At 35.1% G+C, this 18,664-nt stretch overlaps 1 protein-coding gene and 1 pseudogene across 1 annotated transcript; both read left to right on the forward strand.

The window, feature by feature from the left end:
• Positions 1-592: 592 nt before the first annotated feature.
• On the forward strand, positions 593-1,534 carry LOC144365067 (taste receptor type 2 member 14-like). Its single transcript, XM_078015859.1, has one exon. The coding sequence runs from the start codon at positions 593-595 to the stop codon at positions 1,532-1,534; it is 942 nt and encodes a 313-aa protein (XP_077871985.1).
• Positions 1,535-16,950: 15,416 nt separating this feature from the next.
• On the forward strand, positions 16,951-18,026 carry LOC101967589 (protein SSXT-like; annotated as a pseudogene).
• The last annotated feature ends 638 nt before the right edge of the window (positions 18,027-18,664 follow it).

Consider the following 18,664-nt stretch of genomic DNA (forward strand, 5'->3'; position numbering starts at 1 on the left):
AGGTGTGCCACCATGCTCAGCCTTAGTACTGAACTTTTAAGAAATAATGCACAATTAGGATATATCTCAGAGTCCATAGGAAGAGCTTTGAATAGCATATGTATGTATAGGTCATTATTTAGACCTAATTTTGAAGTATTTATAAAACCTCAGTGCTTAGGAAATTCCATAAACCAGATTGGATTCTTTCTACCTGTTATATATATTGTAATGATTCTTGCCAGAACTCAAATAGCCAGATTAAATTCTTTGGATAAAGCAAAACAATGCAAATAAGTTGTTTATTTGCATGTTAGCAAATGAGAGTTCAGTGTTTTCTTCATCATCTGCAAAATCTTCCATGCTACCATGTGCAAACTTACACAATATCTAGGTGAAGGTCAATTGGGCTGACTGGACAAATTCAGGATTTTCATGAAGAAAGCTCTGAACTGAACCATTAGTAAATATTGGTGTTTGCTGGTTTGGCATATAGGTGAGTTAACATGGACAATATCATTACTCTTTTGAGAGTCAGATGTACATAACGTTTTTGATGAATGCATGAAGAAGTCTTCAGCAGTAATATTAGAAGTTAGGACATTCTCTTACAATGGGTTTTGTCATACAGAGTATACTTACAGTCATTTTAACTGTGGAATTAATTATTGGAAATTTAGGAAATGGATTCATAGCAGTGGTGAACTGCATGGACTGGATCAGAAGAAGAAAGATCTCTTCAGTTGAGCAAATCCTCATTGCTCTGGCAATTTCGAGAATTGGTGTGCTCTGGTTTGCATTGCTAAGTTGGTGGATATCTGTGATTTACCCAGCTTTATCAGTGCCTGGGAAAATATTTAGGATTGTTTATATATTCTTGAGAGTATGCAATCATTTTGGTGCCTGGTTTGCTACATGCCTAGGTATCTTTTATTTTTTGAAGATAGCCAATTTTTCTAACTCTGTTTTTCTTTACCTAAAGCAGAGAGTTAAAAAGGTAGTTTCAGTAACATTGCTTGTGTCCCTGGTCTTCTTGCTTATAAATTTGGCACTGATGAACACATATATTGATGTCTGGATTGATGGATCTAAAAGAAACACATCTTATAACTCCAGTTCAAGGAATTATGTACCATTTTACAAAGTTGTTTTATTCACCAATTCTATGTTCATGTTTGTACCCTTCTCTGTGTCCCTGGCAACATTTATTCTGCTAATCATCTCCTTGAGGAAACATCTGAAGAAGATGCAGCACAATGCCAAAGGGTCCAGAGATCCCAGCACCACGGCCCACGTGAAAGCCTTGCAATCTGTGATCGCCTTCCTGCTACTGTATGCCACTTTCTTTCTTTCATTTCTTCTACAAATTTGGATTACCGATTTGATGGAGAAAAGTCCAATCATCTTGTTTTTCTGGGTGACTAAAATTGCTTTTCCTGCAGGCCACTCCTATGTTCTGATTCTTGGCAATTGTAAGCTGAGACAGGCCTTTCTTTCAGTGCTGTGTTGGCTGAGGTGCAGGTCCAAAGATGTCAGACCTGAATCAAGTTCATAGGCCATTTTGGGATCATCTTGCATATTCCACAGGAAAATCAGCTCACAAGACATTTTTGTATATTATAAATTGATACTTCATCAATGTTACTTTTTTTGGTTTTTATCTTTGTAAATTTTAAAAAATTAAATTTTGAATAAGTACTACCCAAACATTTTACTACATTAGGAGTACATAAACAAGTTTGTATATCAAACAAGAAAGGAAGAATAAAATACAGATGGTTGGAAACCAAATAGGCTTAATTCATCCTTTAAAGTATAGGATACAATTTGTGAATTAAATAAAAAATTCCTCAAAATTTTTGGTCTGCCTTAACCCTCATTTCCTATCTGTTTTATTATTTTTAAGTTTAAGAATTCTTTGTACATTTTATCATTATTAAGAATGTAAAATTCTCATTTTGAAGTACATTGTATTCTTCCAAATAGTTTTAAAGTAGACGAAAACAAAATCTTTGTTTTGTTTATAAAGTTTTTTTTTTTTTTTTTTTTTTTTAATGTTGCCCTGGGGATTGAACCCAGTGCCTCACACATGCTAGGCAAGTGCTCACCACTGAGCCACAACCCCAGCCCCATTTTTATTTTAGTGCAATAGAGTAGCAAATCACAACCATGATGGTCTTTTAATGGACATTATTGTTTATGTTATACTTTATGCTATTATGTACCTATTATGTTATTATGTTCCACTTAGGTGGAAACCAATAATATTTTCATAGGAACAGAAATTTAGCACCTGGATAATATGTACACACAAAAGTAGAGTTTTTTTTTGTTTGTTTGGTTTGTTTGTTTGCTTATCAAAGTCAGCTGCCTTACTGAGCTGTCATATGTGCTTTGTGTTTTAAGCTCATTCTCTTGTCTTTTGCAGATAGAAAAATCACATGATCTGCATATAATTATTTATAATGATAATTTTAGTTCTTCCTTCTAGTTATTTGTCATCCTTATTTGTATGTGTGTTTGTTATATAATAAAATGGTTTCAACATTTAAAACATTAAGTAATTGTTATGGCTGGCACATTTCTTTGTAAATGGACAATTTCCTACTGTTTTGCCAGTAAGCATAATCCTTTTACTCTGAAATAATATTTTTTTCCTTGTCTTCAGAAAGAATCATTCTCTTTTTATCTTTTTTGGTATAACCTGTGTTAAGAGGTGCTAAATTGGCTGTGTTAATTATGAAGATGATTATGTTTCTCTTTTCTGTGACCAATTAAAATAATGATGAATGTTAAAAGTTGTGTCAAAACAATGGTTAACTTTATAGTGTGTGTTATGTTTATGAAACGTCACATAAATGTTCACTTTTGCATGCATTGTGATTTTTAACCATCAGAGTTAAATTGAATTTCAGAAATTATCTACAAAGTAATGACAGATAATATCCAAAGGGGGAAGTAACTTATTTGAATTACATGAGAAATCTTTTCAAAAAATCATGTGCTAAAAGACAATTGATTCATATTTCACAGTACTGAGGAGTGCAACTATAATTGAAAATCCTGGCATAAAGTCTGTCCTAAGAGATTTAAGTAATTAATATTATTTCATATAAAATGTCTGGGACTATTTTCTACACATACCTCATTATAAATGCTACAAATGGACATACAAGAAACAGATGTTTATGGACTGATTTGTTAGGCTCTAAAATCTAAATGTTGAAACCCAGATCCCCAATTTGCCTATATTTGGAGAAAGGGCATTTATAGATCTCATTAAAGTTAAATGAGGTCATTAATGAGGGCGAGACCCTAATCCAATAAGGCTGGTGCCCTGATGAGAAGAGGGGAGATATCAGGAGTCCCTGTGCACAGAGGAAGACCACTGAGGTCACAGAAGAGGGGTCACAGAATAAAGGTCACTGTGAGAAGGTGGCTTGCCTAAAGCCAGCAAAAGAGGCCTCACCAGAATTTAGCCCTGCTGGCCCCTTGATCTTGGACTTCCAGGCTTCAGACCTATGTGGAAATAAATTTCCATTGTTTAAGCAGACTTCTGCAGTATATTGTCATGGGAACCTAGGCAAAGTAATTCAAGGAAAAAAATTTAAGAAGGAAGGTGAGATGTAATGAAAGGTTAATAAAATAGGTACTTGTCACTCTGTTTTTCTATATGCTTAACAAAACACTGTTGAAATCTTGTTCCCAGGATGTGTTGTCCCCAACTGTGAACTGTTTGCTAATCTTGTTCCCAGGATGTGTTGTCCCCAACTGCCAAACTGCAGGATGCACTCCCTCACTCGGTTGCAGGCAAACTGCTCACTCGCCCTGACCCATCAATGAACTTCCCTCCCTGCCCTCTCCAAGAAAAGTATATAAGCTCTGCTCAAGCGGTTGGTTCTCAGGGCTCTACCTCTCTTGAGGGCTCGGGCCCCAGCATGCTGGTCTCCAAATAAACCCACCCTTCTGCTTTTGCATAAGACAGTCTCTTGTGGTCTCTTACTCCGACGTTTCGCCGGACCCTTACAAGATGTTCAGGAAATGAAATGCTAAGTATGCTGAGAAATAAGCAGTGAGTTTGTATATGTTATGATAAAGTTGAAATTTTTTGTTTAAAGCAAGTTATTGCTAAGATTCTACATGAAATGAACTGCACATTCAAGCCTATTCAATTTTATTCTGCATAAATTCTTCCTTAATAAAGTTCTTTATTAAAGTATTTACATTTACATATTGGAAGGTGTGACTAGCACCAGGGGATTTAAAAGCATGTCAAGTCCTTTACTTGGATTGAAAGGAAGCAGTGATGTAATTCAGACATTATAAGAAAAAGTTTTACCAATATCAACAACTGTGTATTACCTAATAAAAAGTAAAAAAAAAAATTGAAAGTAAACTGCTAAATATATAGTTCTGAAAAAATAATAATAGCAATTCTGTCTCAGACAAAACAGAAAAATAAAATTAGTGAAGAAAAGAGAAACCATGGCTAGTCAGAGTCCAAGTTATCAGGAATTCATTAACGAATTACTTTAGTTACTAAAAATGTAGAGATACTCAGATTTTAGATCAGCACATATTTATTATACATACCTATATACAATATTATATATCATATATTTTCAGTAACATATTCATATATTCTATAATATAAATTTTATATATATTTTATTATGTATTGTATATAAGAATAATTCCTAAAAGAAATAAATAAAAAGTGGTTGAAATATGTGAATAAAGATATGGGAATATAAATATTAAGGGCTGCTAGATGTTCCCAGTATGCTTTCTTCTCTTCTTGGTTATAGATAGAACCCCAATCTTAGGGCATGGATGTTGTTTTCCAAGCTACCAAGATTTAGATACCTTTGTTAGATGAGAGATAAATAAGCTTTATCTAACTAAAGCACAAACTTTTTGCTAATTCATTCAACTTTGTAACATGAAGCTGAAATTTGTACTAATGTGCCAACCAAATAAAAGCTGGTGGAGAAATACAAATATCAAATGAAATACTTATTATGGTGAAATGTTTCAATGGAAAATAATCAAAATGTTAGCACAAGAAATCTGACTATCAAACTTCATATTCTTCATATATGGGCAACCTTTGCTGTCTGTGGGATTGGTTCCTGGCCTCTTTGTTCACAACAAAATATATGCATACAGAATTTCCTTATGTACAATGATGTAGTAATTGGATGAACTATACTTTAAATCACTTCTAAATTACTTATAGTAATTAATATTTTAATGCTACATATGTAACTGTTGTACTTTCCTATTTAAGAAAACACGGAAAAATTCAGTACGAACAAAATTCTCTTTCCAATTATTTTCAAACCCCTGTTGGTTGAATTTACAGATTTTGGATCTGTGGATATGGATGACTGAGTATAATAATGAAAGAAGAAATTAATCATATAGAAAACTATAACAAAATGTTGATGAGAGAACACTTACATTTTATCATAGGTAAAAGAAAATATTTCTTGGTAAAAATAAATAAACAGAAAAGATGCAAATATGGAAAACATTAGAAATGTAACCATAACCAATCGAAGCATATGTGCATACGTTTACATCAAAAAGTGAAAAATCTAATAAATTGGACATTTTAGTTCTTGGATGGGTAGCACAGGCAAATTCTTCATACCACGCCCCCTGTATGTGTGATGGACCAAAGCACCTTGCTATCAGGAATTTTTTTCCAGCAGTACCTCTAATAATTTTACATAGAACACCTCTGCCAAACCCCTGTCTGTGGGAAACATTCCCTGCACCTAAACAGTGGATTTTCAGCAAGTTCCAGAGGCTCCATTCAGTGAACCACGGTTTATTTTCTTCAATCAGGTCTTGCTCTTAATGTTGGATTGGGGTGTGTGTGTGTGTGTGTGTGTGTGTGTGTGTGTGTGTGAATGTGCACTGGGAGTGTCGTTGTTGCTTGCTGTGTGTTAGCTCTAGGGATAATGGCTATTATTTATATCCACATTTTTTTTCTTTTTTTATTGTTGGTCATTCAAAACATTACATAGTTCTTGATATATCATATTTCACAGTTTGATTCAAGTGGGTTATGAACTCCCATTTTTACCCCGTATACAGATTGCTGTATCACATATATTCTGTAGAACTATCTTTACTTCTTTCTATTCAATCCCTCATTATCTTCCCACCCCATTATAGTTAAACTATATAAAGCATTTATAGGTCAACTTTTAGTGTGGGTTTCTCTCCTTCTTGAATATGAACAATTAATGTATGTTGAAATATTCTATGATCAATTTTTCACTTAACCAATATATAAAGAAAGAAAGCATAATATCCTAATAAAGGATAATAATCTACTTCTGTAAACAAATACAGAAACATGCTTAAAATGAAAAGTGGAGTCTTTTACACTGCTGCCTGGGTTAGTAGATGCTTTGTATAAGAGTTATTAGCCAATGAAATGAGAAAGACAAAAAATAAACTCATGAAAATTTGAATGCAAATTACAAGACAGATTTATTTTTCCAACATGTAGTGTTATATCTATGGCTAATTCAATGTAATCTATGAGGAAATAAGTGGTAATCTTATCAGGTAGAATAAGTGAGTTTAGGAAAATTCTCAAATATAATACTAAGGTATAACTATTCACCAGTAAAATATAATTAGAATATGACTTGAAACTGTACTGTTTCTTGTTAGCAACAAAAACTTGAAGGCGCTTGGAATAAAGCCTCACATGCCATATTTTATTGAGATATTTAGTAAATCATAGTAAAGCAGAAAGACTGTTTTTGAGCAGAAAGAATTTCATAAGATTCTAATTGGGTCTAAATCCTTATACATAATACAATTCCAATGAAAATTACAGTGAATTTCAGGAATGTCTATACAATTCCCCAATATTTGAATTAAACAGTTAACAATTAAATATTAGATAGAGTCAGGAGGAAGGCTTTGTAAAATATCTCAGTATGATAGGCATGCTTGAGGATTATTATGTGTTAAGAAACCTGAGTGTGAAAGAAGGGTATTTAAATCTCTTCAAGTTCTCCAAGATTCATTTTTTATCTTGAAGATAAAGGATAATGAGTCATGTCTTATTGTTTCTTAGAATTTTTTCGGACAAAAAAATGAAATGTATGGATGGTGATGGTGTCATGTGTTTGTCAGTGTTTATGAATTTCGAACAAAGGTTGTATGTGTGTCCTACTTATGAGCAACCAAATGAAGGGAGGGCTAAGCTTTCCAGGGAGTTTCTAGGAACTGGAAGGAATTTCGAAGAAGAACGTGGCAAATGTAGAGATTGTTTTCTTCAAATCCTTTTACATGGATCCAGTGTTTTGTTAAAATGAATCCTAGTGATAATGAACTACTCAGGCCATATCCATGTAATAACTTCATCTATCAATTTAGGCATTTCTGGCATATTCTATGTATTAGCTTTTAAATTTTTGCTGGCTGACAGTCGAACTGGATGGACCTATGTTATGTAGAGGTTAGAAAAGGCCAAAATCTGCAAAAGCATGAAAGAGAATATGTCTTCAATTACATGCTAGCAAATGAGAACTCAATTTTCATTCAACATCAGCTATGAAAGATTTCAGGCTATGGTCAGAACATAAATTAAATGGATAGGAGTTATTTTGAGCTGTTTTGGGAATAACAATTGTTTTCCATATGATACTATTGCATTCATTCTTTATCAGACTATGATCATTTTCTGCTTGGTCACAGAATGTTAAAAATAATAAGAACTTCATTGTGCATTGCAGAAAATAGCTGCTGATGGAACTTCAGGTCAAGAAATTATAAATCACAACCAAATATTAGGAATGGCTTCCTCCTGTCATACCCCAGATTTAATAAATTTACTACTGAGCATAATTTCCATCCAAGTAAAGGCAGAATTTGTTTTGGAAATTTTTCCCTTCCTCCATAGTTTAGTGAACTACAGAGACTGGACAAGAGATGAAATATCTTGAGTGGTCTCTGCTTTGGTCATCTCTAGAGTTGCTAGATTTGGGAGAGTTAATATCAACATAAAGCTGTGATTCACCCAGCTTCACACAGGGGAAAATAAGAATAATTGTTCTTATTTCCTGGGCAGTAACCAACCATTTTATCCTCTCATTTGCTACTAGCCTCAGCACATTCTATTTGTTCAATTTGCTCAATTTCTTCAGCCTTATTTTTCTTCACCTAAAGAGGAGTGTCATTCTAATGATATGGTTTGAATGTTGTTGGGCTTTTGGTCATTTGGTGGTAAACATAGAAAAGACCACATAGTGAATAAATATAAAGGAAACATGATTTTGAAGATTAAATTGAGGGCACTATAAACCTTTCAAATATGACTATATTCACTCTAGTGAACTTCTCACCCTTTATTACACACCTGATGTGTTTTCTGTTGTTAGTCTGTTCCTTGTGTAAACAAGTGAGGAGGATGCAACTCTATGGAAAAGAATCCCATGGTCTTAGCACCAAGGTTCACTTGAAGGCCTTGCAAATTTTGGTCTCCTTTCTCTTGTTATTTGCTGTGTATTGTCTCTTTGTAAGCATGACAAGTTGTAATTTTAATAGGACCATTCAATCAACGAACTGGTCCTCTTGCTTTGGCAACTGGCATCATCTATCCTTCAGGCCATTCATAATTTGAGGAAATAAGAAGCAGGAGAAACCCTTTTTTTTGTGAGTTTTGTGGCAAGTAAAGTGCTGGCTGAAAAAATGGAAACCTGCAAGTCCATAGATCAAAAACAGGGCCATGGCATGACTTCTAGCAGAAATCATGGCTGATGGAGTCTGCAATATTTTATGTGTTCTAATACTTTTTTCAGAGTGTATGTCTTGAGTAATTTCTAATATATGCCCAGAAAATTGCTGACCTATTTATTAAACCAAAGGATATATGAAAGAAAATGTTTGTGTGTGTGTGCGCACGCATATGTAACATTACAAAGATGACAATAATGTAGTTATGTAAAATGTGGTAGGAAAATTTTCAGAATTATAAAACATGCCTGTTTTACAGACATTCTTGGTTATCCTCAACTTGAAGAATTCATGATTGATATTGATTGATGCAGCTTATTTTTGGAAATCCTCATTATTTTTTATTGTAATTAGTACCACACATACAGTGTCCCACATGTGTTTAGATATTATTATTTGAACCTCCAGTTTCTGAATGGCAAGGATATTCAATTTCAAAGTACAGTTTTGAGACTGGGGTTGTGGCTCAGCAGTAGAGCGCTTGCCTAGCATGTGTAAAGCCCTGGGTTCGATCCTCAGTACCACATAAAAATAAATAAAATAAAGGTATTGTGTCCAACTACAACTATTTTTTTTAAGTTACAGCTTTGTATTATAGCTATTCATGAGATTTAATAGTGGATTGCAGTTAAATTATTTGGAAATAGTTTGATTTGTTAGGCAGGCACAGAATGATGTCATCTCCTAACCAGTAAGGCAAAACCTTTTTGTGTATTCTGACCAGTCTCCTGTGAAAAACATGGCTTTTTTAGTGTTACTGTTGTTAGACAACATCTTTTACCCTCCTCTAATGTTTGTTGAATATTCCTTCCTCCAATCCTCTTGTTGGTTCTTTCCCAGCCTTAGGAATTTTCCTCATTGGCCTGTGTCTAGTTATTTGTTGAACAGTTTTTGGGGAACTTCTACTTACCTCTGCAGTTCTTTCTCCTTTATGGTATTGGTTGCTGCGGATTCTAGCAGGCTTGGTCTCCTTGATTCTCAACTTTGCTCATCTTAGGGAATCTACTGGGCTATGCTCTCTGCATTATGGCCTAGAAACTTTCTCTAGGCCATAAAATGGAGCCATTATAGAGCTCACATAATTTATTTTCCATTGCTCAGAAATCACTGTCCTGATTCCTCTGTCAAGTGGCTGATTGCAGACACCATCTTGGCTCTGCTCCAGGACAGTGAGTTCAGTACAATGTGAGTTTTCTCCATGTTTCCAAGAACTAAGAAAATAAATATATCTCTGTTTAAACATCAGGAATTTATTTTCTCACAGTTATGGAGGCTAAAAGTCTGAGAACAAGATATTAGTGTGGGATTCAAGATGAGAGATTTGAGAAAGACCGCATTTCCTGCCTCTTTATTGCTAGGGATTCAAGATGTGAGTACTGCTTCTCAGTAAGATGGATAAAACCCAACAAAGAATACAAGAAATATTAGACAACCAGGTAATATAATACCTCCTAAAGTTCATAATTCACTGGCTACGGACTCCAAAGATACTGAAGTGTTTGAGATAACAATAAATGATTATAAAAATGATCGTTGAATTCCAAGAGAACACTATTTTTCTAACAGTTAAATGAATTAAAAATGTCTGTAAAAGTCTGAATGAGAAGTTCAACAAAGAGGTAGACATATTAAAAACAAAACCCCCCAAAAAAACCAAAACCCCAAATCTTGGAAATTAAAGACACAATAAATCAAATAAAATATTCCGTGGAAATTCTCTTTAACACAAAAAATCAGACAGAATAAGAATCTCAGAGATTGAAGACAAAGTGGCCAGCTGTAAACATTCAGAGAATATTAAAGAAAAGAAAATAAGTAACCATAACCATAATATAAGTGAATTCTGGGACAACATTAAAAATGTAAGTTTAAGAATCCATGGAATATGAGAGGGTTGTCAGATATGGAATAATGGTATGGATAACCTCTTCAGAGAAATATTAATGGAAACAGCTCAAATCTTGGGAATGTAATGGACATCCAGATATAAGACACCTTTAGAACTCCAAGTAGACAAGATAAAAAAGAACCTCTCCATGACACATTATAAGTACAATGACTAATATATTGCATGGGCTCTCTCTTGTCCAGCGAGAAGGTTCATGGAAGAGGGTAGAGGAGAGTGTGGCTGTGGAGTCGCTAATCAAGACCTCTGGAGACCAAACAGAAAGCAGGTCTGATTTTATTGTCCAGTTACCATGTTTATATACTCAGGCAGTAGCTAGGCAGTTTCTGGCCAACTGTCCTTGTAGCAACCAATTGAGGAGCAGGCTGTGGAGCAAGCAAAGGAACTGCAACACGTGGCCTCACACCCAGGGCGGTGCCTACGGGGTAAGCATGCCTAGCACGGGAAAGCATGCCTAGCAAGGGAGAGCGGTTTGCCACTCAGACACCCTTAATGTATGCCATGTATGCAGTATACCATGCGCTTGTCCCCATAACATAAAGCACATATAAAATTTTAAAAGCCTAAAGAAAAAAACAAACAAACAAACAGGTAGCACTTAGAAGCAAACCAACTGAAATTACTTCTGATTTCTCAGCAAGCACAAACTCTAAAATCCAGGAAGGCTTGGAATGATATGTTCCAAATCCTAAAGTAAAATAACTTTCAACCAAGATTAATCTAGAAACCATAAAAATACTTTACATCAAATTCAAAGGAAAAATAAAAACCTTCTAAGGAGAGCAGAAGTTAAAATCATCCATGACTACTAAACTGTCACTAAAGACAATACTGAAAGAAATACTATATCCAGAAGACATCAAAAGCAAACTCTGGAGCTCACTAATGGGCAAATCTCATTTGAAGACTAGCTAAGCAAATGTGAAACAGGACCAAATTAAATGTTAGAAAAAATATATCAAAATGTCAGGAATTAATAGACATCTTCCTATAATGATCAATGTAAATGGTGTCAATTCTTCAGTTTAATGATATAGACTGGCAGAATGGATTAAAATGCAGGACCCAATTTGTAAAAGACTCACATTTACAAGCCAAGTTAGCTATAGACTGAAAGTGAAAGGATGGAAATTAATATGCTGTGCAAACAAAGCCCCAAATCAAGCAGGAGAAGCTACTCTCATATCCAACAAAGCAAATTTCAGACCAAAATTAAGAGGCACAAAAGGTCATTTTGATACCGCCTGTTACTAGTTACCTAGATGAGTCCTGCTTACTCAAATATTGAAGTGAAACACCAGAGAAGCACACTGAGGCAAGTGAAGAGTAGAAAGTAAGAAGCTTTATTAAAGGATAGTAAAACAGACTTCTCCTGGATGGAAGAAGGAGATCCAAAGGCAGAATCTGTGGGATGAGAAAGTCCTGTCCCTTTTGTATGTCTACAGTTTCCCTTGTTCTGCATTCTTCTCCCTTATCTTGTTCATTTCCCCTCATCCTGCAAAGGGACTGGGGGATGTTGTTGGAATGGCCAGGCGCTGAGCAGGTGCGCTGGAAAGGCCTAGATGGAGTGCTAGGCAGCAAGGGAGTGGGTATCCTAGGGGGCATTGATTAGCAGCTCCCTGTCTGCTCAGGAGTTGCTTCATTAATAATCTTTATAGGAGAAGTAGTATCAAAGGGCTTTGGAGACATGACCATTTTTATTCTCCCAGGAGCTGTTTCCAATTTCCCGAACTCAAATCAGACACCACTTTCTCCATCAGGCCTGATTTATTTGGCTACACTATCTCTCTTTAAATCTGACTTTAACTTCATACTGGTAAAGGGAAAAATCCAATAAGAAGATATAATGATAGTAAATATTTATGTTCTAAATCTTGGTGCATCTAAGTATATAATAAGATACTACTTGACTTAGACTCAGATAATCTTTAATAATGAGTGATTTTAGCATATCTCTCTCACCAATAAATGGGTTATCCAGACATAAACTCAGTAAATATTCTTCAGACCTAAAAAATATAAATCAAGTGGACTTAACATACACATATAGAATATTTCATCCAACAATAGTCAAATTCACTTACTTTTCAGCTGCTCATGAAAACTTCTGCAAAATAGACCATATATTTTTAAAGTGTTTATTTTTTAGTTGTAGTTGGACATAATACTTTTATTTTATTCATTTATTTTTATGTGGTGCTGAGGATCTAACTCAGGGTCTCGCATGTGCGAGGCAAGCACTCTACCGCTGAGCCACAACACCAGCCCAGATAGACCATATTTTAGGCTACGGTTTTAGTCAGCATTTTTACTGCTGTGACCAAAAACCACAAGAAGAACAGTTTTAGAAGAAAAGTTTATTTGGGGTTCACGAGTTCAGAGGTCTCAGTCCATAGAGGGCTGACTATTCTTCAGGGCTTGAGGTGAGGAAGAACATTATGGAAGAAGTGTGTGACAGAGAAAAGTAGCTGGAGACATGGCACCAGGAAGGAGGGTGGCTCCCTTCACCACAGACAAAATATAAGCTCCAAAGGCACACCACAGGGACCCATTCCTCCAGCCACACCCTATCTACCTACGCTTGCCACCCACTTAATCCCTATTAGCAAATCAATGCACTGATTATATTAAAGCTCTCATAACCTCTAAATTTTAACCTCTAAATTTTCTTGCATTATCTCACATATGAGCTTTTGAGAAACACCTCATATCTAAAAAAAAAAAAAACTTTTAGCAAATAAAAAAGATTGATAAAATTCCTTGCAATTTATCTGATCATAAAGGAATGGAATTAGAAATTAATACAAAAAAGCAATACAAAAAATATTAACACATGGAGACTGAGCAATACACTTTTGAATGATGAATGGGTAATAGAATATATCAGGGAGAAATTTAAAATTTGTTGAATAATATAAGAATAGTAACACAGTGTCCTTCTGAGACACTGTGAAGGGACTTGTAAGAGAAAAAATTCATAGCTGTGATTGCCTATAGAAGAAAACCAGAAATATCCCCAATAAACTACCAATTGATGCATCTTAAAGTCTTAGAAAAACAAGAACAAACCTGTTCAAAAACTAATAGAGGAAAGGAAATAATTAAGATCAGAGACAAAATCAATGAAATATAGAATAAATAAACAAAACAGAAAGTTGGCCTTTGAAAAAAATAAACAAGGTAGATAAACACTTAGCCAAATTAACCAAAAGAAACAAAGTAGACCCAAATTAATAAAATTAGAGATGAAAAAGGAGAAATCCACACAGACTTTATGGAAATCCAGAGTGTCATTAGGGACTGTTTTAAAAAGTTATACTCTAAAGAATTGGAAAACCTAGAAGAAATGGATTCAGTTCTAGACACAAGTGATCTGCCAAAATTGAGTTAAGAAGATGTATAAAACTTAAATAACCAATAACTTGTAATGAGATAGAAGCAGAATAATCAATATCTTGTAATGAGATAGAAACCTCACAGATCTAGAGTCATCTGATACTTGACAAAGATGCCAAAAATATATGTAGGAAAAACCCAGACTATTTAACAAACAGTGCTGGGAAAATTGGTTATCAGTATATAGAAGAATAAGACTAAATCTTTATATCCACCCTGCATAAAAGTAAACTCAACATGAATCGAAAGCCTAACAATTAGATCAGAAACTAGGCATCTCCTAGAAGAAAATCTGGGGTGCATACTCCAACAAATAGGCACAGGTAAAAACATTTTAAATAGAACTTCTCAAGCTCAGAGAATAATTCCAAGATTAAGAAGTGGAATGATATCAAATTGCAAGGCTTCTGCACTTGTGTTTTCCCTATAAATGAGCCTCCCCAACAATGAAGAATGTGAAAAGAGAATCTAGAATATGTGAGAAAAATCTTTGCTATCTACTCTTCTAACAGATGATTAATATTCAGAATATGTAAAAGACTCAATGAATTCACCACCAAAAATCACCAAATAACCCAATTAATAAGTGGGAAAATGAACTAAACAGACACTCTCAAAAGAAAAAATACAAATGGCCAGCGCACATGAAAAAATCTCCGAAATCTTTAGCAATTAGAAACATGCAAACTAAAACTACACAGAGATTTTATCTCACTCCAATTAGAATAACAACCATCCAAAATACAAACAATAATAAATGCTAGAGATAATGTAGGGGAAAAGGAACATATTTACACTGTTGGTTGGATTGTAAATTAGTACAACCACCATGGAAATCAGTCTGGAGGTTCTATAAAGATGAAGAATGGAAACCCCATATGACCCAGCTATGCCACTCCTCAGTATTTATCCTAAAGAACTAAAGTCAACATACTACAATGATATAAGCATACCCATTTTTATAGCAGCACAACTGACGTCAGCCAACCTATGGGACCATGCCAGGTGTGTGTCAATGTATGAACTGAAAAAGAAAATGAGGTATACATACAAAATGGAGGGTTTTTTTCAGTCATAGAGAAGAATGAAATTATGTCATTTGCAGGAAAGTAGATGGAACTTGAGAACATTATATTAAGAAAAATAAGCCAAACTCAGGAAGTTAAAAGTCATGTGTTTTCTCTCAGATGTGGTGGCTGGAGAGGATAAAGGGATAGAAAGATAGAGCAGAGATCCTATGAAAAGTGAAGAGATCTAGTAAAATTAAGAAAAGAGATGAGGGCGAGGGCAGATAAGTGGGAGAGGGGAAATACTGGAGAACAATATTGACCAAATTATATTGTTATATTGTGTGCTTGTATGAATATGAAACAGCAAATCTCACTATTTTGTATGATTTTAATTTGCCAATTAAAAAATGAAAAAAATCTTACTGTCTTCATTGCCTAGTGTCTTGAAATATGGATTTTTTTCCAATATTGTATCTGAGTTTTAAATTTCAAAAGGGGAAGTTCCTAAGTAAACTTCTTTGGCTCATTTTTAGTTTATTTATTCATTTTTTTATTTTTAAAGAAAAATCATTTAAAGCTAAATGAACTTCACTTTTATCCATTATTTAGTAGTCTTTTTATCATACAATACCTCCTTAAGGCCAAAATTTTTATAATTTTTTAGTTCCATTAAAATTCAGTGGTATTAAAATTAAAGCTACTGTGAATGTGCATTCTAAGTTTTTTTCCTGGGAGTAGACTTTAATTTATTTTGAAAATCAAGGTACATAATGTTTAGATCATGTTCAAGATGTGTTTAACTTTTTGTTTATTTGTTTTTAACTTTTTGTTTATTTGTTTTTGGTATGGTGGATTAACCTAGAAGTGCTTACCCACTGATATTCCCTGACCTTTTTATTTTTTATTTTGATATAATGTCTCACTAAATTCCTGTGGCTGGCCTTGAATTTGCAACCCTCCTACTTCAGCCTCCTGAGTTGCTGGTATTGCAGGCATGCTTTTTAAGAAATTATGCATCTGTTACAAAGTAGTTGTGCCATTTTATATCCCTGCCAATCTACATATTAATCAATAAGTTACTGGATAAAAAATATGGTGTTTTCCATATAGTGGGGTACTATTCAATATGAAAAAGAATGTATATATTAATATAAAGCAACATAGAGGAATCTTTTCAGTAATTATGCTAAGTGAAAGAAGCCAGAAAAGAAAGAATATATGATGCATGATTTCAATTATATAATATTCTTGAATATGGAAACTAATCTGTAGAAACAAAGCATATCAGTAGTTGATTGAGAATTGAGAATATAATGAAAAATGGAGAGGTATAGAATGGAGGAGTTATATAGGGACAATAAAGGACATTTTTGAAGGTATATACATATTTTTTACTTAAAGTTATGGTTTCACTGACACATAAAAATGTGATACTCATCAAATTATGTATTTTAAATACGTACAACTTAGTGTATGTCAATTATACCTCCAATAGAGTCGTGTGCTATATAATGATATTTCATCAATAACAGAAGACATATGCTTGTGGTCCCTTCAGATTATGATCGACCTGAAAAATTCCCATCATCTTGGGTTGTTATAGCTGTCATAATGTCACAGTGCCATGTACTACTCACATGCATGCGATGATGCTGGCATAAACAAACCTATACTAATGTGTTTTTGCTAATGTCTGGGTTTTAACAAAAATGTTTACAAAGTAAAAAATAAAATAAAATAAAAAAATTGTAGAATAAGTGTATAAAGAAACAAAATAATTTTGTACAACTCTACAGTGTGTATGTGTTCTAATTTAAGGTTATTACAAAAGATTCAAGTAGTTAAAACTTAAAAAGTTTAGGGGACTTGCCAATTAGCGGTCATGGCAGCAACATGTCTGTGGCGTTCGCAGCCCGCGTCAGCGAGGCAAGGGGGAGATCACACCTGCCACCATCCAGAAGTTGTTGGATGAAAATAACCGTCTTATTCAGTATATAATGGACTATCAGAATAAAGGAAAGACTTCAGAGTGTTCTCAGTATCAGCAGATGTTGCATACAAACTTGGTATACCTTGCTACAATAGCAGATTCTAATCAAAATATGCAGTCTCTTTTACCAGCACTGCCCATATGCCTATGGGTCCTGGAGTGCTGAATCAGAGCGGCCCTCCCCCACCTCCATGCTCTCAAAACATGCCTTCAGGTGGAATGGTAGATGGGGGTCCTCCTGCACCACACATGCAGAACCAGATGAATGGCCAGTCGCCTGGGCCTAACCATATGCCTATGCAGGGAACTTAACCTAATCAACTCAATATGACAAACAGTTCCATGCATATGCCTTCAAGTAGCCAATGGATCCATGGGAGGTTACAACCATTCTGTGCCATCATCACAGAGCATGCCAGTACAGAATCAGATGACAATGAGTCAAGGGCAGCCAATGGGAAACTATGGCCCACGATCAAATGTGAATATGCAACAAAACCAAGGCCCAATGATGCATCAGCAGCCCCCTTCTCAGCAGTACAGTATGCCACAAGGATATGGGCATCATTACCAAGGACAGCAGCCACCCATGGGAATGAGGGGTCAAGTTAACCAAGGCAATCATATGATGGGTCAGAAACAGATTCCTCCCTGTAGACCACCTCAACAGGGAAACTCACAATATGGCCAACAACAGGATGCTTACCAGGGACCCCCTCCACAAAAGGATATCCACCCCAGCAGTAGCAGTACCCAGGGCAGCAGGGCTACCCAGGACAGCAGCAGGGCTACGGTCCTTCACAGGGTGGTCCAGGTCCTCAGTATCCTAACTATCCGCAAGGACAAGGTCAGCAGTATGGGAGATATAGACCAACACAACCTGTACCACCCCAGCCACCCCAGCAGAGGCCTTATAGATATGACCAGGGACAGTATGGAAATTACCAACCGTGAAAAAGTACTTCCATTCCAACAGCCAGTATCTATTAGCAGCCATATTGTCTCCTCAGCACTGTGGGCACCTTCCTGTGAAGAGTTCCTTCCATTCCATCTAGTTTTTGGAGAAAGCTTACGGATAAGTGGCTGTTTCATCATTAAGCAGCCTTTGTGGTTTAGTTGTAAAAGGCTTTGGTAGCTCAAAAATATTCAGTTTCACATTTCTACTCTAGATGGCAACATTGGACAGAAAATGCAATGGCATAGCCAATTTGCAGTGATTTCCAAACTGTGTTTCAAATGGACTGTTACAGACTGAAAGGTGTGAACAGCTTTGTATGTTTATGAAGGTTAAGGGGATTTAATACTTTTCCACAGATTCTTTTTTAAGGGAAGAGGGAAATATACACTTTTTACAGCAGCAATATTTTGTATATTATGTTTATGTCATGGGGTGAATGTGCAAGGTGTTACACTACGCACTGGACAAAATCAGAAATCCTCTGTTCATGTGGACTAGAGTGTGGTCGATGCTTGACTGTGTTGGTCTCAAAATGGTATACTGTGAAGATATAGGTGAGAGAAAAGACAAAGCACACCATATGTCCACTGTTAATGTTCTTATAGAGGAAATTCAAATCCCTGTCAGATAATCAAGGGCACTGTGATACAGTTTTGAGT

This window comes from Ictidomys tridecemlineatus, chromosome 6 (genome assembly GCF_052094955.1).
Source record: "Ictidomys tridecemlineatus isolate mIctTri1 chromosome 6, mIctTri1.hap1, whole genome shotgun sequence".
Classification (NCBI taxonomy): Eukaryota; Metazoa; Chordata; class Mammalia; order Rodentia; family Sciuridae; genus Ictidomys; species Ictidomys tridecemlineatus.

Coding starts and splice junctions, on each gene's coding strand:
- LOC144365067 (XM_078015859.1), top strand. CDS start 593: ATGGGTTTTGTCATACAGAGTATACTTACAGTCATTTTAACTGTGGAA.